At 38.7% G+C, this 17239-nt stretch overlaps 1 protein-coding gene across 1 annotated transcript in view; it reads right to left on the bottom strand.

Moving 5' to 3' along the window:
• The window catches only part of LOC117531399 (mast cell tryptase-like), a 12632-nt gene extending 1636 nt beyond the window's left edge, over positions 1-10996 (bottom strand). The window contains exons 1-7 of the mRNA XM_034194493.1: positions 10929-10996; positions 9705-9719; positions 8945-8959; positions 7106-7283; positions 6719-6987; positions 4100-4248; positions 1-1701 (exon numbers count right to left, since the gene is read on the bottom strand). The exon at positions 1-1701 is cut by the window's left edge and continues 1636 nt beyond it. Coding sequence (XP_034050384.1) covers positions 1084-1701; positions 4100-4248; positions 6719-6987; positions 7106-7283; positions 8945-8959; positions 9705-9719; positions 10929-10983 — 1299 coding nt within the window. The 5' untranslated portion in view covers positions 10984-10996 and the 3' untranslated portion in view covers positions 1-1083. The remainder of the gene's footprint in view (positions 1702-4099; positions 4249-6718; positions 6988-7105; positions 7284-8944; positions 8960-9704; positions 9720-10928) is intronic.
• Between the last annotated feature and the right edge of the window lie 6243 nt (positions 10997-17239).

Here is a 17239-nt window from a genome sequence, read left to right as displayed (position 1 = left end):
TTTAAGCACAGAAGCATAATGCATTCACTTGAAAACAAAAAAAAACAGAATTACTTACTTTCCTTGAATAATGACCAGTATTGCCACAGTTGCTTTGAAAAATTACTTTATTAGTTACTTTATACAGTTACTTCATTATCAGCTTTATACAGTTACTTTATTAGCAGCTGCCGAATGTAACTAATAATCTAAATTGGTTGCTGTTAAAATTGAGTAATCAGCATTGTAACTAATCAGAAAAGTAACAATAGTTACTTTTCTGAGTACTCAATCTTAAAAATAACTAAGTTACATTACTAGTTACTTTATTAGTAACATTCAGTAGCTGCTGACAAGTTGTCCGCAGCTACTAATAAAGTAACTGTACAATGTAACTAATGAAGTATCTTTTCAAAGTAACTATGACAACACTGATAATGACTTACATGGTTACCTCATTAATTCAGAAAAGCAGTTAATAATAGTTCATAAATACACCAATTTTTCTCAATTAATGAGGTAACTAAGTTGGTAATTCAGAAGAAGTTTTTTTTCTCAAGTGAATGCATTACTGTTCTGTACAAAACTTATTTTTGCAGCAAAAATACATTTTGAGTGACTGGGATGGGATAGAGTTTTATTTTTATGTATTTATTTATTTATTATGAATTTAATTTTGTCAGTGTTTGGCTAAGGCGATCTTTCTGGTTTATTTGTTTGTTTGGGTTTTTTGTGGGTAGGTGGGGAGGGTTGTAATGAAGATTGTGTCTGAAGAGATGGAGTATTACTTTGTTGAACCACATGATGAAACTCTCATGTTTGCATGTGTCCTCCCAGCTGTGAATTCTGTGGTTCGTGCTGATGTAAAAAATACAGCATTTCAGACATTTCAGTGCCACAAAAATCCAAACTTGTAGTTTCACTGCAAGGACTCATTATTGTGCTTCGGCGAAAATAGGATCCAATGTAAAATCTGTAATTTTGTCAAATAATTTTGATTAACAAGTAATGTATTTTAAAAATATATGCTTTTTTGCAACAATAATGTGGCCCAAGTTTTAATGCAGGTTTTTCAATGTTTGCTGTGCTAAATTTACTGTAAACCTAAAGGTATGGCAGAAAAATTGTCATGGTGATGGCAAACACTGAAAATGTAGCTGCAGTAGCAGAGGCGGTGGTGTTGGGTGCAGATGTAGCATTTACCATTGTTGTAGCATTTGCCATTGTTGTAGCATTTAACATTGGTGTAGCATTTAACATTGGTGTCACATTTAACATTGGTGTAGCATTTAACATTGGTGTCACATTTAACATTGGTGTCGCATTTAACATTGGTGTCGCATTTAACATTGGTGTAGCATTTACCATTGGTGTAGCATTTAACATTGGTGTAGCATTTACCAATGGTGTAGCATTTACCATGGTTGTAGCGTTTACCATTGTTGTAGTATTTACCATTGTTGTCAGCGTCACAGTTGGCAGTGCAGTTGCATTTGGAGGTTTGGGACAAACAAAGCTGTTATCTGGATCCGTACCATTGGAGACAAATGTCTTGAAGATAGCGTTCCCTTCTCCCACTTGTGATATGATCCAGGACTGAAAATTAGACACACGAGTAAAACCATCGGGGATCCCCAGCGCACAGGGTACCGCAAAACTGATAACGCCCGCTTCGATCCAAATTGAGCCTTGTTTGCACTGCAGAGCTCCACCTCCATCCCCCTGCATAGGGATATAGAAAAGCACAACTGAGTGATGTTGCATTGTTGTTTCTTGTGTGTGTGTGTATATATATATATATATATATATATATATATATATATATATATATATATATATATATATATATATATATATAGTAGTGTTCAGAATAATAGTAGTGCTATGTGACTAAAAAGACAGGTTTGAGTATATTTCTTATTGTTACATGGGAAACAAGGTACCAGTAGATTCAGTAGATTCTCACAAATCCAACAAGACCAAGCATTCATGATATGCACACTCTTAAGGCTATTCTGCATATAAACAAATACACTGCACTCACGATTAAAAGGTGCCAAACATAAACGAAAACTGTGAAAGAAAAATGTCTGCACACTTAAATCCTTTTGTACATTTAATAGCCAAGCTTTCGACCAGTGATTTTGTCAGTTTTGTGGAACAAACAGGTGTGAATCAGGTGTCCCTTATGTAAGGATGAAGCCAGGTCCTGTTGAACATGCTTTTCTCTTTGAAAGCCTGATGAAAATGGGACGTTCAAGACACTGTTCAGAAGAACAGCGTAGTTTGATTAAAAAGTTGATTGGAGAGGGGAAAACCTATACGCAGGTGCAAAAAATTATCATTCATCTACAATGATCTCCAGTGCTTTAAAATGGACAAAAAAAACCAGAGACATGTGGAAGAAAACGGAAAACAACCATCAAAATGGATAGAAGAATAATCAGTATGGCAAAGGCTCACCCACTGATCAGCTCCAGGATGATCAAAGACAGTCTGGAGTTACCTGTAAGTGCTGTGACAGTTAGAAGACACCTGTGTGAAGCTAATTTATTTGCAAGAATCCCCTGCAAAGTCCCTCTGTTAAATAAAAGACGTGCAGAAGAGGTTACAATTTGCCAAAGAACACATCAACTGGCCTAAAGAGAAATGGAGGAATATTTTGTGGACTGATGAGAGTAAAACTGTTCTTTTTGGGTCCAAGGGCTGCAGACAGTTTGTGAGACGACCCCCAAACTCTGAATTCAAGCCACAGTTCACAGTGAAGACAGTGAAGCATGGTGGTGCAAGCATCATGATATGGGCATGTTTCTCCTACTATGTTGTTGGGCCTATATATCGCATACCAGGTATCATGGATCAGTTTGGATATGTCAAAATACTTGAAGAGGTCATGTTGGCTTATGCTGAAGAGGACATGCCCTTGAAATGGGTGTTTCAACAAGACAATGACCCCAAGCACACTAGTAAACGAGCAAAATCTTGGTTCCAAACCAACAAAATGAATGCCTCGCCGATGTGAAGAAATCGTGAAAAACTGTGGTTATACAACTAAATACTAGTTTAGTGATTCACAGGATTGCTAAAAAAGCAGTTTGAACATAATAGTTTTGAGTTTGTAGCATCAACAGCAGATGCTACTATTATTGTGAACACCCCCTTTTCTAAATTTGTTTTTACTAATAGCCCAATTTCATAGCCTTAAGAGTGTGCATATCATGAATGCTTGGTCTTGTTGGATTTGTGAGAATCTACTGAATCTGCTGGTACCTTGTTTCCCATGTAACAATAAGAAATATACTCAAAACCTGGATTAATCATTTTAGTCACATAGCACTACTATTATTCTGAACACTACTATATATATATATATATATATATATATATATATATATATATATATATATATATATATATATATATATATATATATATATATATATATATATATATATATATTCAGGTTGAACATTACGGCACCAGTACTGCCTCATCATCACCCATTCATTCATTCATTCTACAGTACAAACAAACAAACTTGAGATGCCACAAAGGCTTCGAGACAAAAAATGTATTTTTTACATTTAGAAAATAAAAATGTTTTTTTTGTTTTTTTTAAATACATGATGTGTCTTTTACATGATGTGTGGGTATTTTGTGATAAGCTCCCCCTCCCCTTTTGTATTAAATTTGTTAGTTTCAGATAATAAAGCAGAATATGTTGCAAACACCTCCAGTCTCCCCTAAAAAAAGGGCATTTCACAGAATTATCTTTGAAACACAAAGATGAAAATTGTGTCTAAATGTTGGTGTGTATGTGAGATTAAAAATAGTGTACATTGGAATTGACAAGCCCTGTCTGATGTGGAATTCTGTGAATTGGTTGCACAGCAGAAACATCTCATAATGGTTGTACAGCATCTTTTCATCTCGTCACCCACATTAGTGACTTGAACACTGCGAGTGTGAGATGCATGGTGGCTGCTGTGTGTGTGAGGGTGTGTGTTTATTTTTTCATATTTGTATGTGATGATGGACAAAACGCCAGACCAGTTTTTTATGTTAATAAATAAACATCTTATAGTCCAAATAAAATTCAAATAATGTTTCTCATATTCACCTGACACACTCCTTTACCCAGTTGTCCTGCACAGATTATGTTGTCAGTAATGTTTGCATTGGTCACCGGAGCATAGCTGCAAATGCACTGATTGTTTCCAACTATAGGAACCTGAACCTCTTGAAGTGGAAAAGGCCATGGCAAGGATACTGTAGAAGAGAAAATGTTAATTAGTTAATTACACAGCTTTATTTAATCAAATGGTGTGGATTTGTTTCATACAAATGACAAGCATAATGTCCCCCACCCCCTTGTCTGTAGGTATCACTCTTGTATGGGTCACAGGTGGCTGACACCATAAAGAATATTACATTTTTAATATATATATATATATATATATATATATATATATATATATATATATATATATATATATATATATACATAATTACACTCAACAAAAATATAAACGCAACACTTTTGGTTTTGCTCCCATTTTGTATGAGATGAACTCAAAGATCTAAAACTTTTTCCACATACACAATATCACCATTTCTCTCAAATATTGTTCACAAACCAGTCTGAATCTGTGATAGTGAGCACTTCTCCTTTGTTGAGATAATCCATCCCACCTCACAGGTGTGCCATATCAAGATGCTGATTAGACACCATGATTAGTGCAGAGGTGTGCCTTAGACTGCCCACAATAAAAGGCCACTCTGAAAGGTGCAGTTTTATCACACAGCACAATGCCACAGATGTTGCAAGATTTGAGGGAGCGTGCAATTGGCATGCTGACAGCAGGAATGTCAACCAGAACTGTTGCTCGTGTATTGAATGTTCATTTCTCTACCATAAGCCGTCTCCAAAGGCGTTTCAGAGAATTTGGCAGTACATCCAACCAGCCTCACAACCGCAGACCACGTGTAACTACACCAGCCCAGGACCTCCACATCCAGCATGTTCACCTCCAAGATCATCTGAGACCATCCACTCGGACAGCTACTGGAACAATCGGTTTGCATAACCAAAGAATTTCTGCACAAACTGTCAGAAACTGTCTCAGGGAAGCTCATCTGCATGCTCGTCGTCCTCATCGGGGTCTCGACCTGACTCCAGTTCGTCGTTGTAACCGATATGAGTGGCCAAATGCTCACATTTGCTGCCGTTTGGCACGTTGGAGAGGTGTTCTCTTCACGGATGATGCGAAGGAGATGTGTTGCACTGCATGAGGCAAATGGTGGTCACACCAGATACTGACTGGTATCCCCCCCAATAAAACAAAACTGCACCTTTCAGAGTGGCCTTTTATTGTGGGCAGTCTAAGGCACACCTGTGCACTAATCATGGTGTCTAATCAGCATCTTGATATGGCACACCTGTGAGGTGGGATGGATTATCTCAACAAAGGAGAAGTGCTCACTATCACAGATTCAGACTGGTTTGTGAACAATATTTGAGAGAAATGGTGATATTGTGTATGTGGAAAAAGTTTTAGATCTTTGAGTTCATCTCATACAAAATGGGAGCAAAACCAAAAGTGTTGCGTTTATATTTTTGTTGAGTATACATTTCTACACGCTTTACTTTTTCTTGTTCCCCCCTTTTATTATTATTATATTTAAGTAAATATTGGAGGAGTGGGGTACAATTAGCTATACCTAACAGCTAATGTTAGCTTATCTAGCCGGCCTTAGCAACGTTCATCGTAGCTTACAAAATAGTTGGTTCCTTTGTGTTTGATAACAATCTTCTCCTGTGATGTCTTATCCTTCTTATGTCTTATTACTTATATTATATTAAAAGGTATATTATAGAAAAAGGTATATTATATATACCTTTTTCTTGAGCTGCTTGGGTGGGTAGGGAGAGTTCCCGTGGGATAAAAAAGCTTTTTAACCTACCATCCCTGGTTCTCAAGACCAGGCACCTAAGTGGCTCTACTCTACTCTTTTCTATTCTCCTATTTTACTCTTCCTTTGTAGATATTTAGATATACCTTTGTATGCTGGCATAGTTCCACCTTAGAATTGGAATATAATATATAAGATATACCTTACTGAATTTTCATATAGTTGAAAAAGAAATTCGAATGGTGCCTCCACAATTGAATTGTATTTTAGGCTACAGATGGTTACATGTCTGAGTTGTCAGTGATTTGTTACTCTTTCTTTTTCCCATGAATTTGGGGGGGGGGGGGGGGGGGGCACACCGGCACACCCCAGCTCCACGAAACTGTAATCCTGACAGTGAAACATACCAACAAAAAAATGTTTTCAGCAATAAGGACTGTGAAAAAGACAGGATGATGTGCCGGCAACAAGTACCAAATAAACCGATTTGATTCCTGGTCATACTATCTGCATTGGCCTTTTTCCCCAGCTGTAAATGGGTACAGATTTGACTGGGAGAGTAACGTGATGGACTGGTGTCCCATCAATGGGGAGTCATACACTCTCATTTGCTTCACACCATGGAATTCACACATAAGCTCCGGCACCAGTGGGTCTCAGGACCTACATTGCTCTTCTTCTTCTTTGTCCATGAGCCAAGATTACCTCGCTACCAACTTTGATTGAAATCCATTCATGTTCTTTTGAAACATCCTGTTGACCAACAAACAGACAGCCAAAGCGCAACAAAAACATAACCTCCCTATCAGAAGTAATAAACACTCACTAGATGTATTGATGTCGCCCCAGCCAACGACCCAGCAGCTGGTGTTGGTGTGGAACTCGCTTGCATTACTTGCTAGACAGATGGGCCTGATGTAGTTGGTGAAGTTGACAGGGCTACTGAGCTCCAACAAGGCAATATCATTGTTAAGCATTGTGGGGTTGTAGTTGGGATGAACAATGATCTGGGAGATGGTGCGGTTCTGCTCATGCACACTAGTGTTAGCCAGAGACTGTGTACCCATGAAGATAATCCAAGGTGTAGTGCTTGTTCTGGACATGAAATGGACAGAAATAAATTAAAACATGCCATTCATAGAGATTTCAGTCTCCTGCAACATATTTGTAGGTTGTATTGTATGATTTGTGTTAAATGAGTATGAGTTCTTACGTCAAAATGCAGTGGGCTGAAATAAGCACCCAGTGGTTGCTGATAAGTGTCCCTCCACAAATGTGAATTCTGAAAAGAGAAGGCACGTATAGCTGGAAGCTAACTTGCCAGGGCCATGATCCAGGATTAGCATCTTCACCGCCCACTATTCTTGCATTCAAAGGCGCAACACCACACTCTGACAGAACACAGACAATACATGAATACATTACTACCAATGGTATTTCAGTTAACCCATTTCTCTTTTTTCACAATATTTTTTTTTGGGGGGGGGGGTGATTTTCAGCCTTTGGCACAGAGACAGGAAACAGTGATGTGAACAGACATACAGCAAAGGTTACCCAGGCAGGCACTCACACCTGGAGACACTGCAAACCACATTCTGCAGCATGTGTTATGTACCTTAAACCCTGAGCCATGAGCACCCCCAGGTAACTAATTTTTCATGGCAATTTTTTTGAATGGGCTATGATATCATAAATTTCCTGATACAGAAAAGATGTTTATGTCACCATAGAATCTACTGTATACATTAAATATAATAGCCATCTCTCTATCATGTTTAACTTTTCACACAATACTTAGTGTGATATTTTCTAAAGGACAATGAGTGCATTCACAGTTTCTCCAAACAGCTGGATTGCAGTGTGTCAGAACTGATCAAATCATAAATCTTAATGAACGTTTTCTCTGTCAAAAGATTTGTGGATTTACTCCCGTGGTGTCTCCAAGCAGTTACATGAAACAATTCAGTTTCACATATGTTCACTACCCTGAAGTGAATGCAAGAAGCTACAAAATAGATTGTTTTAACGGAAAGCCAGCTGTCTAATTACATGTATATACTAAAACGTTAAATAATCTGTCAGGACATGGTAGGGAAACAAGTAACAGGCTAAAAAGTGTACTGAATGAAGAGAAAAATAAGTTGTGATTTTTGAAGCTGTGGAGTAAAAATGACCAGATATCACAAATGAAGAATAGTAGGAAAATAAAGTAAAAATCTAAGTTAAATGATTAAAAAATAAGCCATGGTGGAATTTTTGATGAATCCTTCAAATTGCAACCAAACCAATAACCAAACTTTACCCTTTGCTTTCCAAGCATCCACTCATGTGCTTGCTTGCATGAAACTGAAACAGAGACTGATGTAATGTAAACTAGAGCAGCTTCTACTACTACATATAAGCAACAGGTTGGTTTTGTGTTCAAGATTCTTCAAATGGAGCAATATCTCCACCTTGTGGACATTTACTCTTAATACGGGTGCTGTAGAATTAATGTAGGTACAGCAGCATTTTGCCAAAAGCTGTAGTTGTGAATATAGACACATGATACTTGATGTTACACTGTTGCACACTGTTCAGTTGATTATAAACTCTTTCTTATTGCAGGGTTAGCAAGCTAGCCAGTTTTGCTATTGTGTTTAGCTTTCACAGAGGCTCAGTGCTGTACGCAAAGCTGAAGTTATTGAATGATCTTTCGCATTCTGAGAAACCAACATTTCCCAACATTACACCCAGTATGTCAACATTTCACACATTCTTGAGAAATGTTGGTTTCTCAGAATCCAAAAGATGGAGAACCATGCCCTAGTTTTTCTGGGTCCGGCTCAAAACTTCTCAGTCACCCCTCGTATCTAACAAAATATGGAATGAGAGTACTAAATTTATTTAGATCCCCTAAATTAATGTAAACATATGAATTTTCCAGAGTGATCTGATTGCAATCTGAAACCTGACCACAAGATTATGTCATGCCGGTTTAAATAGCAATCATATTTTTCTTTTTCATGGGCGTGAAACACTTGTGATGAAAGATGTAAGTGAGTGGACTTACCCTGATTACTGAACCCTGCAGAGAAAAAAAAATGAAATATTAAATCTGTAATTGCGTTATAGTCTAAGTAGAGTAATGTACTTTATACACTCACAGAAATATTTAACCCTACCTTTTAAGATTTATGTAATTTTATTACATGACAAATTCCCATTTACTTTTTTTAGATAATTTTAATACAAACCTACCAAATCAACCTTACATGATGCATATTCATTACTGTAATAAATCCTATTTATTTGAAATGCATAATCCTCAGCTTTATGTATTTAGTATTAATAAAATATAATTACTCTAAACCAATAATAATGACAGTATTTATTTAAAATACATAAAGTATATTGTTTGAATTGCATAATAATTATGTTACCTATACAAGATAAATGGCATAAAATTACATAAATCTTAAAAGTAAGGGTTAAATATTTCTGTGAGTGTACGCGTAGGTTCATGTACTGAATGAATAAAGCAACAGCTTTCCATCAAATAATCCTATGCACATTTTTGTCAAGTGCATAAACAAGAAGAGCCATTGAGACTTGATGAAACGTAATGAGCTGTAGTTTCACCGCACAATCTCAAATTGTTTTCCTGCATTCTATCAGCAGCATTCAATTATTTATTGTGGCTATTGACTGTAAATGTAAAAACAAAAATGAAACTGTAAAACAAAAGACCATTATTTTTTCTTTTAAAATAGTTGAACAGATACATAACAGAAAATAATTTTGATGAAATGTGTAAAAGTGATCACACTTACCCTGTCCATTGATCTCTGTAGGAAAGAGAGCAATAAAAATGTACAGTTGTTAGATCTGTAATTACACATGCTACAACTTGCTTTTTTTCTTTAAAAATAATAATAATAATAATTTAAATTTTAATAATAATAATAATAATTTTTATAATTTTTTAAGCTAGTTTGGGAAGCCCTGCGACATATACTCAGGTGCCACTAATATGCCAAAAAAAAGTTTTTATCTTGATTACATTCAGTTCCTTGTTCCTGTCATATTTCCTGATTACCTGTAAGTGTCTTTACCCCGCAGTAGTGTTGGATAGTGTTTTTTGTTACCACCTTATTTGTCTGTTTGTAGTATTTTTGTATTAATGTCACTTGGGATTATTTGTCACAATTGTATTAACACTACCACTTGGAAAATTAAAGCGCGCATATTTTTTTTAACTTAACCCCTTGTGTGCTGGCTCCCTCACATCCTGGGGTCCTCCTTAGACTCTCTGTAGCGCAAACCGTAACACCTCTGGTTAATTTTTATGACCATCAGATGTAATTTCTTGGAGACGAGAAGACCTATCAACACAATCTTGGAATCATTTTAAAGCTTAGGATGTTCTCTTTCCAGTGATATGTGTTTCATAACATTTGGACATAAATTAAAGAAATTCTGGTGTGTTTAAATAATTTTGTCAGGGGTGGACTCTGCGGCGGTGGCGGTGGTGATTCAGTAATTAATTCAATAATTCAAACAACAGGTTAAGAACATTTTGACACCAGTTCCATAGATTTTGCATGAAAATTGACTGAATAATGCTATTTGTTGCAAATAAGGTTGATTCCAAGAAAATCGACAAAACTTTTTGAATGCCAGTGCATTTTCCATTTATTTATGTCATATAAATTGGCTTTTTTCTCTAAAAATAAATGGGATAGTTAAATCCAGAAGGTTGCATTTGAAAGGAATAAATGTGTATACTTTACATAATGAATTTTGAAAAAAATTACCATTTTTGACCATGTTTTTAGGCCCAGTTTGTGAAATGCAACTATATATATATATATATATATATTTTTTTTTTTTTTTTTTTTTTTTTTTTTTTTCTGGGTCAGGCTCAAATCTTTTCAATCGCCTCTCATATATATATATATATATATATATATATATATATATATATATATATATATATATATTCCATGTAAAAAAAAAATTTGAAGCACTGTTAAAGGTAGAGCGTAAAATTTTACCAAGCCAGATGAGGATGTTGCAGATGAAGAATGCCGACAAAGTCCAACGTGCCATATTGACATCAGCTTTTTCCTCTCAGAATAGGACGGGATGATGATGATTTATATTATGTTTGACCACTCCCCCTTCACATTTGTTTGGCTGGGTCACTACACCTACTGATGCTGAGCGTACAACTTGCAGTTTGTTGAATTTACAACTGTAGTGCCTCAGCAGAGGGTTTAGGAAAAACGTAGTGCAAGAAAACTATAATAAATAGAGGTTTTATATGGAGATGGTAAGAAAGTTATAGCGGTGATGGAAGCTGTGTCGCTTAGGTTATTATGGCATGAAATAACACGTTGGTCAGATTTGAGCCTTTTAATTTCTTTTCTCTGCAACTCCCACGAAACAGTTCATGTTGATGTGTTAACTGGAATATTCCTTTTGTGAGTTCTTGATCATGTTCTGGTGTGAAAATCTTTGTGAAGCACTACTGGAGCAGGTATATTGGCATTTGTGCTGTTTTTTTCTTTGGGGGGGTGAGGCAGGGTGGGGCTGGGTTGGGCTGGGAGTTAGTTGGCACAGTTAATACTGCCGTTTACTGTAAAATACATCTGACTTCCTTGTTTATGCTTCTGTATTGGCAGGAATAACCAGATTCACACACACACACATGCACATATGGCTAAAGTGACAAAGGTTCTTATACTTTTGTTAGTTGTGTCCCTTTTGAGAAAACTGAACTGTTGACAGTCTTAGTGAATTAATACTTACATTGTCCGAGCAGAGGTCATGTAGATACCCAGCTAAGAAAGATTAGGGAAGCGATTGAGCTTGCATAGTCTTGAGAGTGCTGCACAGGAGATCAGACTGGATGTAAATGCTGGGAAGACAGAAGGTTTTTTTTTTTTTTATTAGCTATGACCAGCAGGACTCCATCAAACAAAGAGACACAAAATGCAGTTTGCAATTGCATCTACAGAAAAAGGTATCAGTAGACATGAACAGTGGCCGACGCCAAGGGGGGCTTGGGGGCTTAAGCCCCCCCAATAATGAGCCAAGCCCCCCCTCAGCCCCCCCAATAATTCTGCCAATAATGTGAATTGGCAATAAATCTTTGATATAGACAATTTGTGTAAGGTTGATTCCATGCATTGCCTTGAGCACCATTTTCAATTAGTTCAGTTTGTATACCTATGTGCAAGTTTTACTGAACTTGCATTCATTCTAAGTGATGTGTGTGTGCATTGATGCCACATTTTAGAGGAGCACAGGTGACTAAATCATATACCTTGGTATTTATAAAGCAATTTACTATATATTGTTCATTTCGATGACATTTTGTGGAGCCCCTCCAACCTTTACCCCAGCCCCCCCAACAAAAAGTTCCTGGCGCCGCCACTGGACATGAAGCCGTTTTAAGGGAGCAAATGCAAAATCAAGCAAATGCTGGTACAAGCACCAAATTTGGCGCGATGATTCCCAAGGTAGTACTTGCCCAATCTGGTCAATTGGCCACATGAAATCCAAGATGACAAGATTTCCACCAAAATGATGTATTGAGATGTACTTGTTGCATAGAAATCCTCCAGTCACTATTTTTACAGCATTACTGAAATCCAAGATGGCATCTAATTTCAAGAATGACCCCAAAATCATTTTTTTTTCCTCACAAAAATGCCATTGCTTATTTGATTTGTGTGATCTTGGTGTCAAATTCTAGGTTTTCAGGCATTCCAGATTTAATTTTTTTATGTTCCAACAACAATATGACACTCTTAGTAGCATACAATTCCATTTGGCAATGTTGTCTGCACATATTAAAAATAACAACATAATATTTTCAACACTAAACACATTTTAATTGGCATACATGCAGTAGTTTCAAGAGTTGAACATTTTCAAAACATGATCTGGATGGAAACCATTAACAATAAATGCAATAAACCTCAATCAATTTTGCCTCATAAGCAAAATAAATACCAATTAATTAAATAATAAATAACATTAATTGTGAATAAAATATAACAAAATGGAATTTGGCATCGATATTTGAATTGATCAAATAGGAGCATTTCAATGCAAAGAGGGATTTTTGATGTCATTTTGGCAGCCATATTGTAAGATGGCTACTGTCTTGAATTTTCAAGCGGCCAGTCAATCGGATACATTAAGTAATATCATGCGAATCACCGTGCTGTTTGGTGCTTGTACCACCAAGTGCATCTTTGTTTTTTTACTTTGACAAATCTTCATTCACTCTGTGTAGTTGTTCTTCCTGTTTCTGGCCGTCTGCTTTCACATGTCTCTGCAATTGTCACACTTCTCTACAATTTTAATTGTTTGTTTGTTTTTAGAACTGCAGTCACAGCGTTCCTTCATTACCAGATTCATTACGTTTTAACCTCTCATTGTTTTTCTACCTATGCTGCCATTCCATGTTTGCTGAATTTTGCCTGCCACTTCTGGATTTTATCACCTGTTATGATAGAGTTCTGTGCACCGACCAACTGCTTGTATTTTGTATAAGTCCTTTGCTGTTCCCTCGGAAAGGCCGTTGCCTGTTGGACTGATCACCCATGTGCCTGAGCTCAGCCTCAGGGCTGCCCAACCTGTTCCTGGTGCAGGAGGTGTTGTTGGCAAATATGCGGGGCAGGTGATCTCCAGGAACAGTCTCAAAGATCCCCAAACCTGTTCTAGAACAGCAATGGTTGCAGCAGATACACATGTAAAAGATACATGATAGTTGATCTCCAGGAGCAAGGCTTGTGACCCCTGCAATAGAGCAATCATCCAGGGTTCCAAAACCACATGGATGGACTATAACAAAGTTTCTGCCCTCAGGTTTATGACACATGGATACTAGAATAGAATTGTTCGTATACAAGGCCAGCAGGACATCAGCGGTCTTTTTTTGTGAACACAGCACAAGAGGCAGAAAAGGGCAGCGTTAATAGATGTTATCCCATGTGAGTGTAACAGCAGGAAGAAGCAGCAGGAGAATGTTGTGTGTGGGCCGCCAGAAGAGGAGGTACTGCTGGCCCACCATCAGAGGGCGCCCTGCCTGAAGTGCGGGCTTCAGGCACGAGAGGGCGCTGCCGCCAAGGACGCAGCCAGGGGTGACAGCTGTCACTCATTACCTCTTGACAACTGTCACCCATCTACTCAACGTCCTCTCACTCCATAAAGACCAGACGTCATCTCCACCTCATTGCCGAGATATCATACTTCATTGGAGGTAATATCCTCAGCCATTTGTTTTACAATATATCTGTATATTGTGAGTGTTTGCAGGAGTACCGGTCCTAAGTTTGTGGAGGCTGTGCAGGACGGCACTCTTTTTCCTCTCAGGGATCGCTGCAGCACGTATTGAGTGAGAGGTGGAGGTGGCATTCCCACCGCTGTTGTTACTGGGTGTACACACACCCACACTTGACTGTCTTTGTTCTCGCCAGCAGTACCAGATCCGACAGTCGGGGACGGTGATCACCTGGGAATTCGGGACTTGGCGGCTCCAGTATTCACCAGGTTCTGTGGAGGCGGAAATCGTGTGGTTCCGGCTCTTCTCAGGACAGACGTCTTCTATCCTCGAGCCTGCCCACACGTCACCTTGTGGATTGACTGTAATTATATTCTGAGATTGTCTGTATGTTCGTTGTGCACATTTCACAACATTAAATTGTTACCTTTTGGCTCATCTATTGGCCGTTCATTTGCGCCCCCTGTTGTGGGTCCGTGTCACTACACTTTCACAACAGAGAAGATCAAATAGTAGCAAGGGCTGAAGCAAGAACCAGAACAGATGTAAAAGGTGAACTCCAATGTGATCCCATGGTAAAAGGTAAGAACTGCCATGCCTTGGGCAGAGTATCTGAGTTTGTCGGTCCCACATATACAGTATACTATACCTAACATCTAAAGAGGTGCCTGAAGGGAAGCTCTAAGTCCCTTTAGCTATGTTAATGCTAATAAGAAGTAGGCACCAAAATGCATAGTAACCTTCACTAAGGCAGTGATTTTACATTTTTAATAGCTAACAACCAGGACTCATCTGAACATGGACAAGAAAGACACACAACAATGTTCCATCATACTAGAGAAGCTTGAATCTTCTACTGGACTGGGTTGCTTGACGTGAGGACGTTTCGCTTCAAATCACAGAAGCTTCCTCAGCTATAATTCTTGCTCTGGTAGTCTGACTTCTGTCTTTAACCTAACCAGACCCCACCTACCGAGAGGCTGACTGCTATAGGCTAGTGACTAAACAATAGCTCTAATTAGCACCTATTGTGCTCTAGTTAGCACTCTCCTAATGCCAGGACGGAAGCCTCCCCTGATGGCTCCCTTAACGACTCTCTCCTGATGACGTGAATGACTCATTACCATGAACAAAAGACTGAAACTGCTTTGACCTGAGTACCACATTGTAAACAGGGGACAAAGCGTGTCTGAGACCCGCTCCGTGGTTAAGGCTGGGTTTCAACTGTTTTACAAAGAATGCTTCCTTGACACCTCTCTCAAACCATTTCTTCTCTCTGGCTAAGATTTTAACTTCCTTGTCCTCAAACGTGTGGTTAGTGTCTTTCAGGTGGAGATGAACTGCAGACTGAGGTCCACTGGCGACCTCTCTGCGGTGCTGGTATAGCCTCTTGTGTAAAAGTTGCTTCGTCTCACCTATGTAGTGTTCATTACAGTTTTCCTGACATCTGATATGATACACTACATTGCTCTGTTTGTAACTAGGGATCCTGTCCTTAGGGTGAACTAATTTCTGTCTCAAGGTGTTGACTGGTTTAAAGTAAACTGGGATTTTGTGCTGTCTGAAAATCCTCTGTAGTTTTTCCCCTACTCCTGCTAAATAAGGGAGAGACACTCCTCTTCTTCTTTTCTCCGTCTCCTGTCTATCTGGTCTCTTTGGTCTGGTCAAGCAACCCAGTCCAGTCGAAGATTCAAGCTTCTCTACTATGGAAACCACCTGGACAACTGAGAGCCTACACAGAAACGTTCCATCATACATTTCTTTAAAGTGGAAAAAAAAAATGACGAGTTTTGACATGCTCACAATTGCACGCCAGAAACACAGCTAATGTAAAAAAGAACTTGGGAAGTGCTTTGTTTTCATTGGATCGACTTGAATTTAGTTAAATGTAGTTAATCAGGATTTCCCTGTCATTTCACTGAAAAACATAAGCAAGTCAATTCCCTGTGGAAAAGGATAGACAGACAGACAGACAGACAGACAGATAGATAGATAGATAGATAGATAGATAGATAGATAGATAGATAGATAGATAGATAGATAGATAGATAGATAGATAGATAGATAGATAGATAGATAGATAGATAGATAGATAGATAGATAGATAGATAGATAGATAGATAGATAGATTGACTGATTGATTGACTGATTGATTGATTAGGATGATCAAACACAACAACTTCGGTTTTGTTTTCATTCAGTTTGAAAAAATTTTGAGCCAGCCAATTCTTCACATCCTGCAGACAAGCCAGCAAAATCGCTGTGCTGCCTGATTTCAGGGGCAGATAACTCTGGAGGTCATCTGCAAAGCAGTGGTTGACAATATTGAATTGTAAGAGAACACTACCGGGCTCAGGAACGAACCCTGGGGAACTCCACAGGTCAGAGGAGGTGAACCAGATGAATAAGGCCCCAGATGTACAGAAAAGGTCCTGTTATCCAAGTAAGACTTGAAGGAACATAGGGCTGTGCCGAATGCTCTTTGTGGATTATAGTTCTGCCTTCAACACAATAATCCCGGACAGACTCACCACAAAACTGGACACTCTCGGCTTCCACCCTCTCACATGTGCCTGTATTAAAGACTTTCATTCCAACCGTTCCCAGATTGTGAGACTCAGCCCCCACCTCTCCTCCACCCGCACGCTGAGCATCGGCTCTCCACAGGGCTGCGTGCTGAGCCCCCTCCTCTACTGCCTCTACACCTACGACTGCAGACCGGCCCACAAGAACAACCTTATCGTCAAGTTTGCAGACGATACCACAGTGGTCGGTCTCATCTCCGGAGGTGATGAGGCTGCCTACAGAGAGGAGATCCGGCAGCTGGCAGCCTGGTGCTCAGAGAACAATCTTGCTCTGAGCACTAGGAAGACCAGAGAGATCATCATTGACTTCAGGAAACACTGCACTGACCCTGCCCCCCTTCTCATCAATGGCGAGCGTGTGGAAAGGGTCCACACCTTCAGGTATCTCAGCGTTCTCATCTCAGACTGCATCTCCTGGTCCAACAACATCTCCTCTATCCTCAAGAAGGCTCAGCAGCAGCTACACTTCCTGAGAGTCCTTAGG

Source organism: Thalassophryne amazonica, chromosome 18, assembly GCF_902500255.1.
Source record: "Thalassophryne amazonica chromosome 18, fThaAma1.1, whole genome shotgun sequence".
NCBI lineage: Eukaryota > Metazoa > Chordata > Actinopteri > Batrachoidiformes > Batrachoididae > Thalassophryne > Thalassophryne amazonica.
This window is presented reverse-complemented; position numbering and strand designations above follow the sequence as displayed.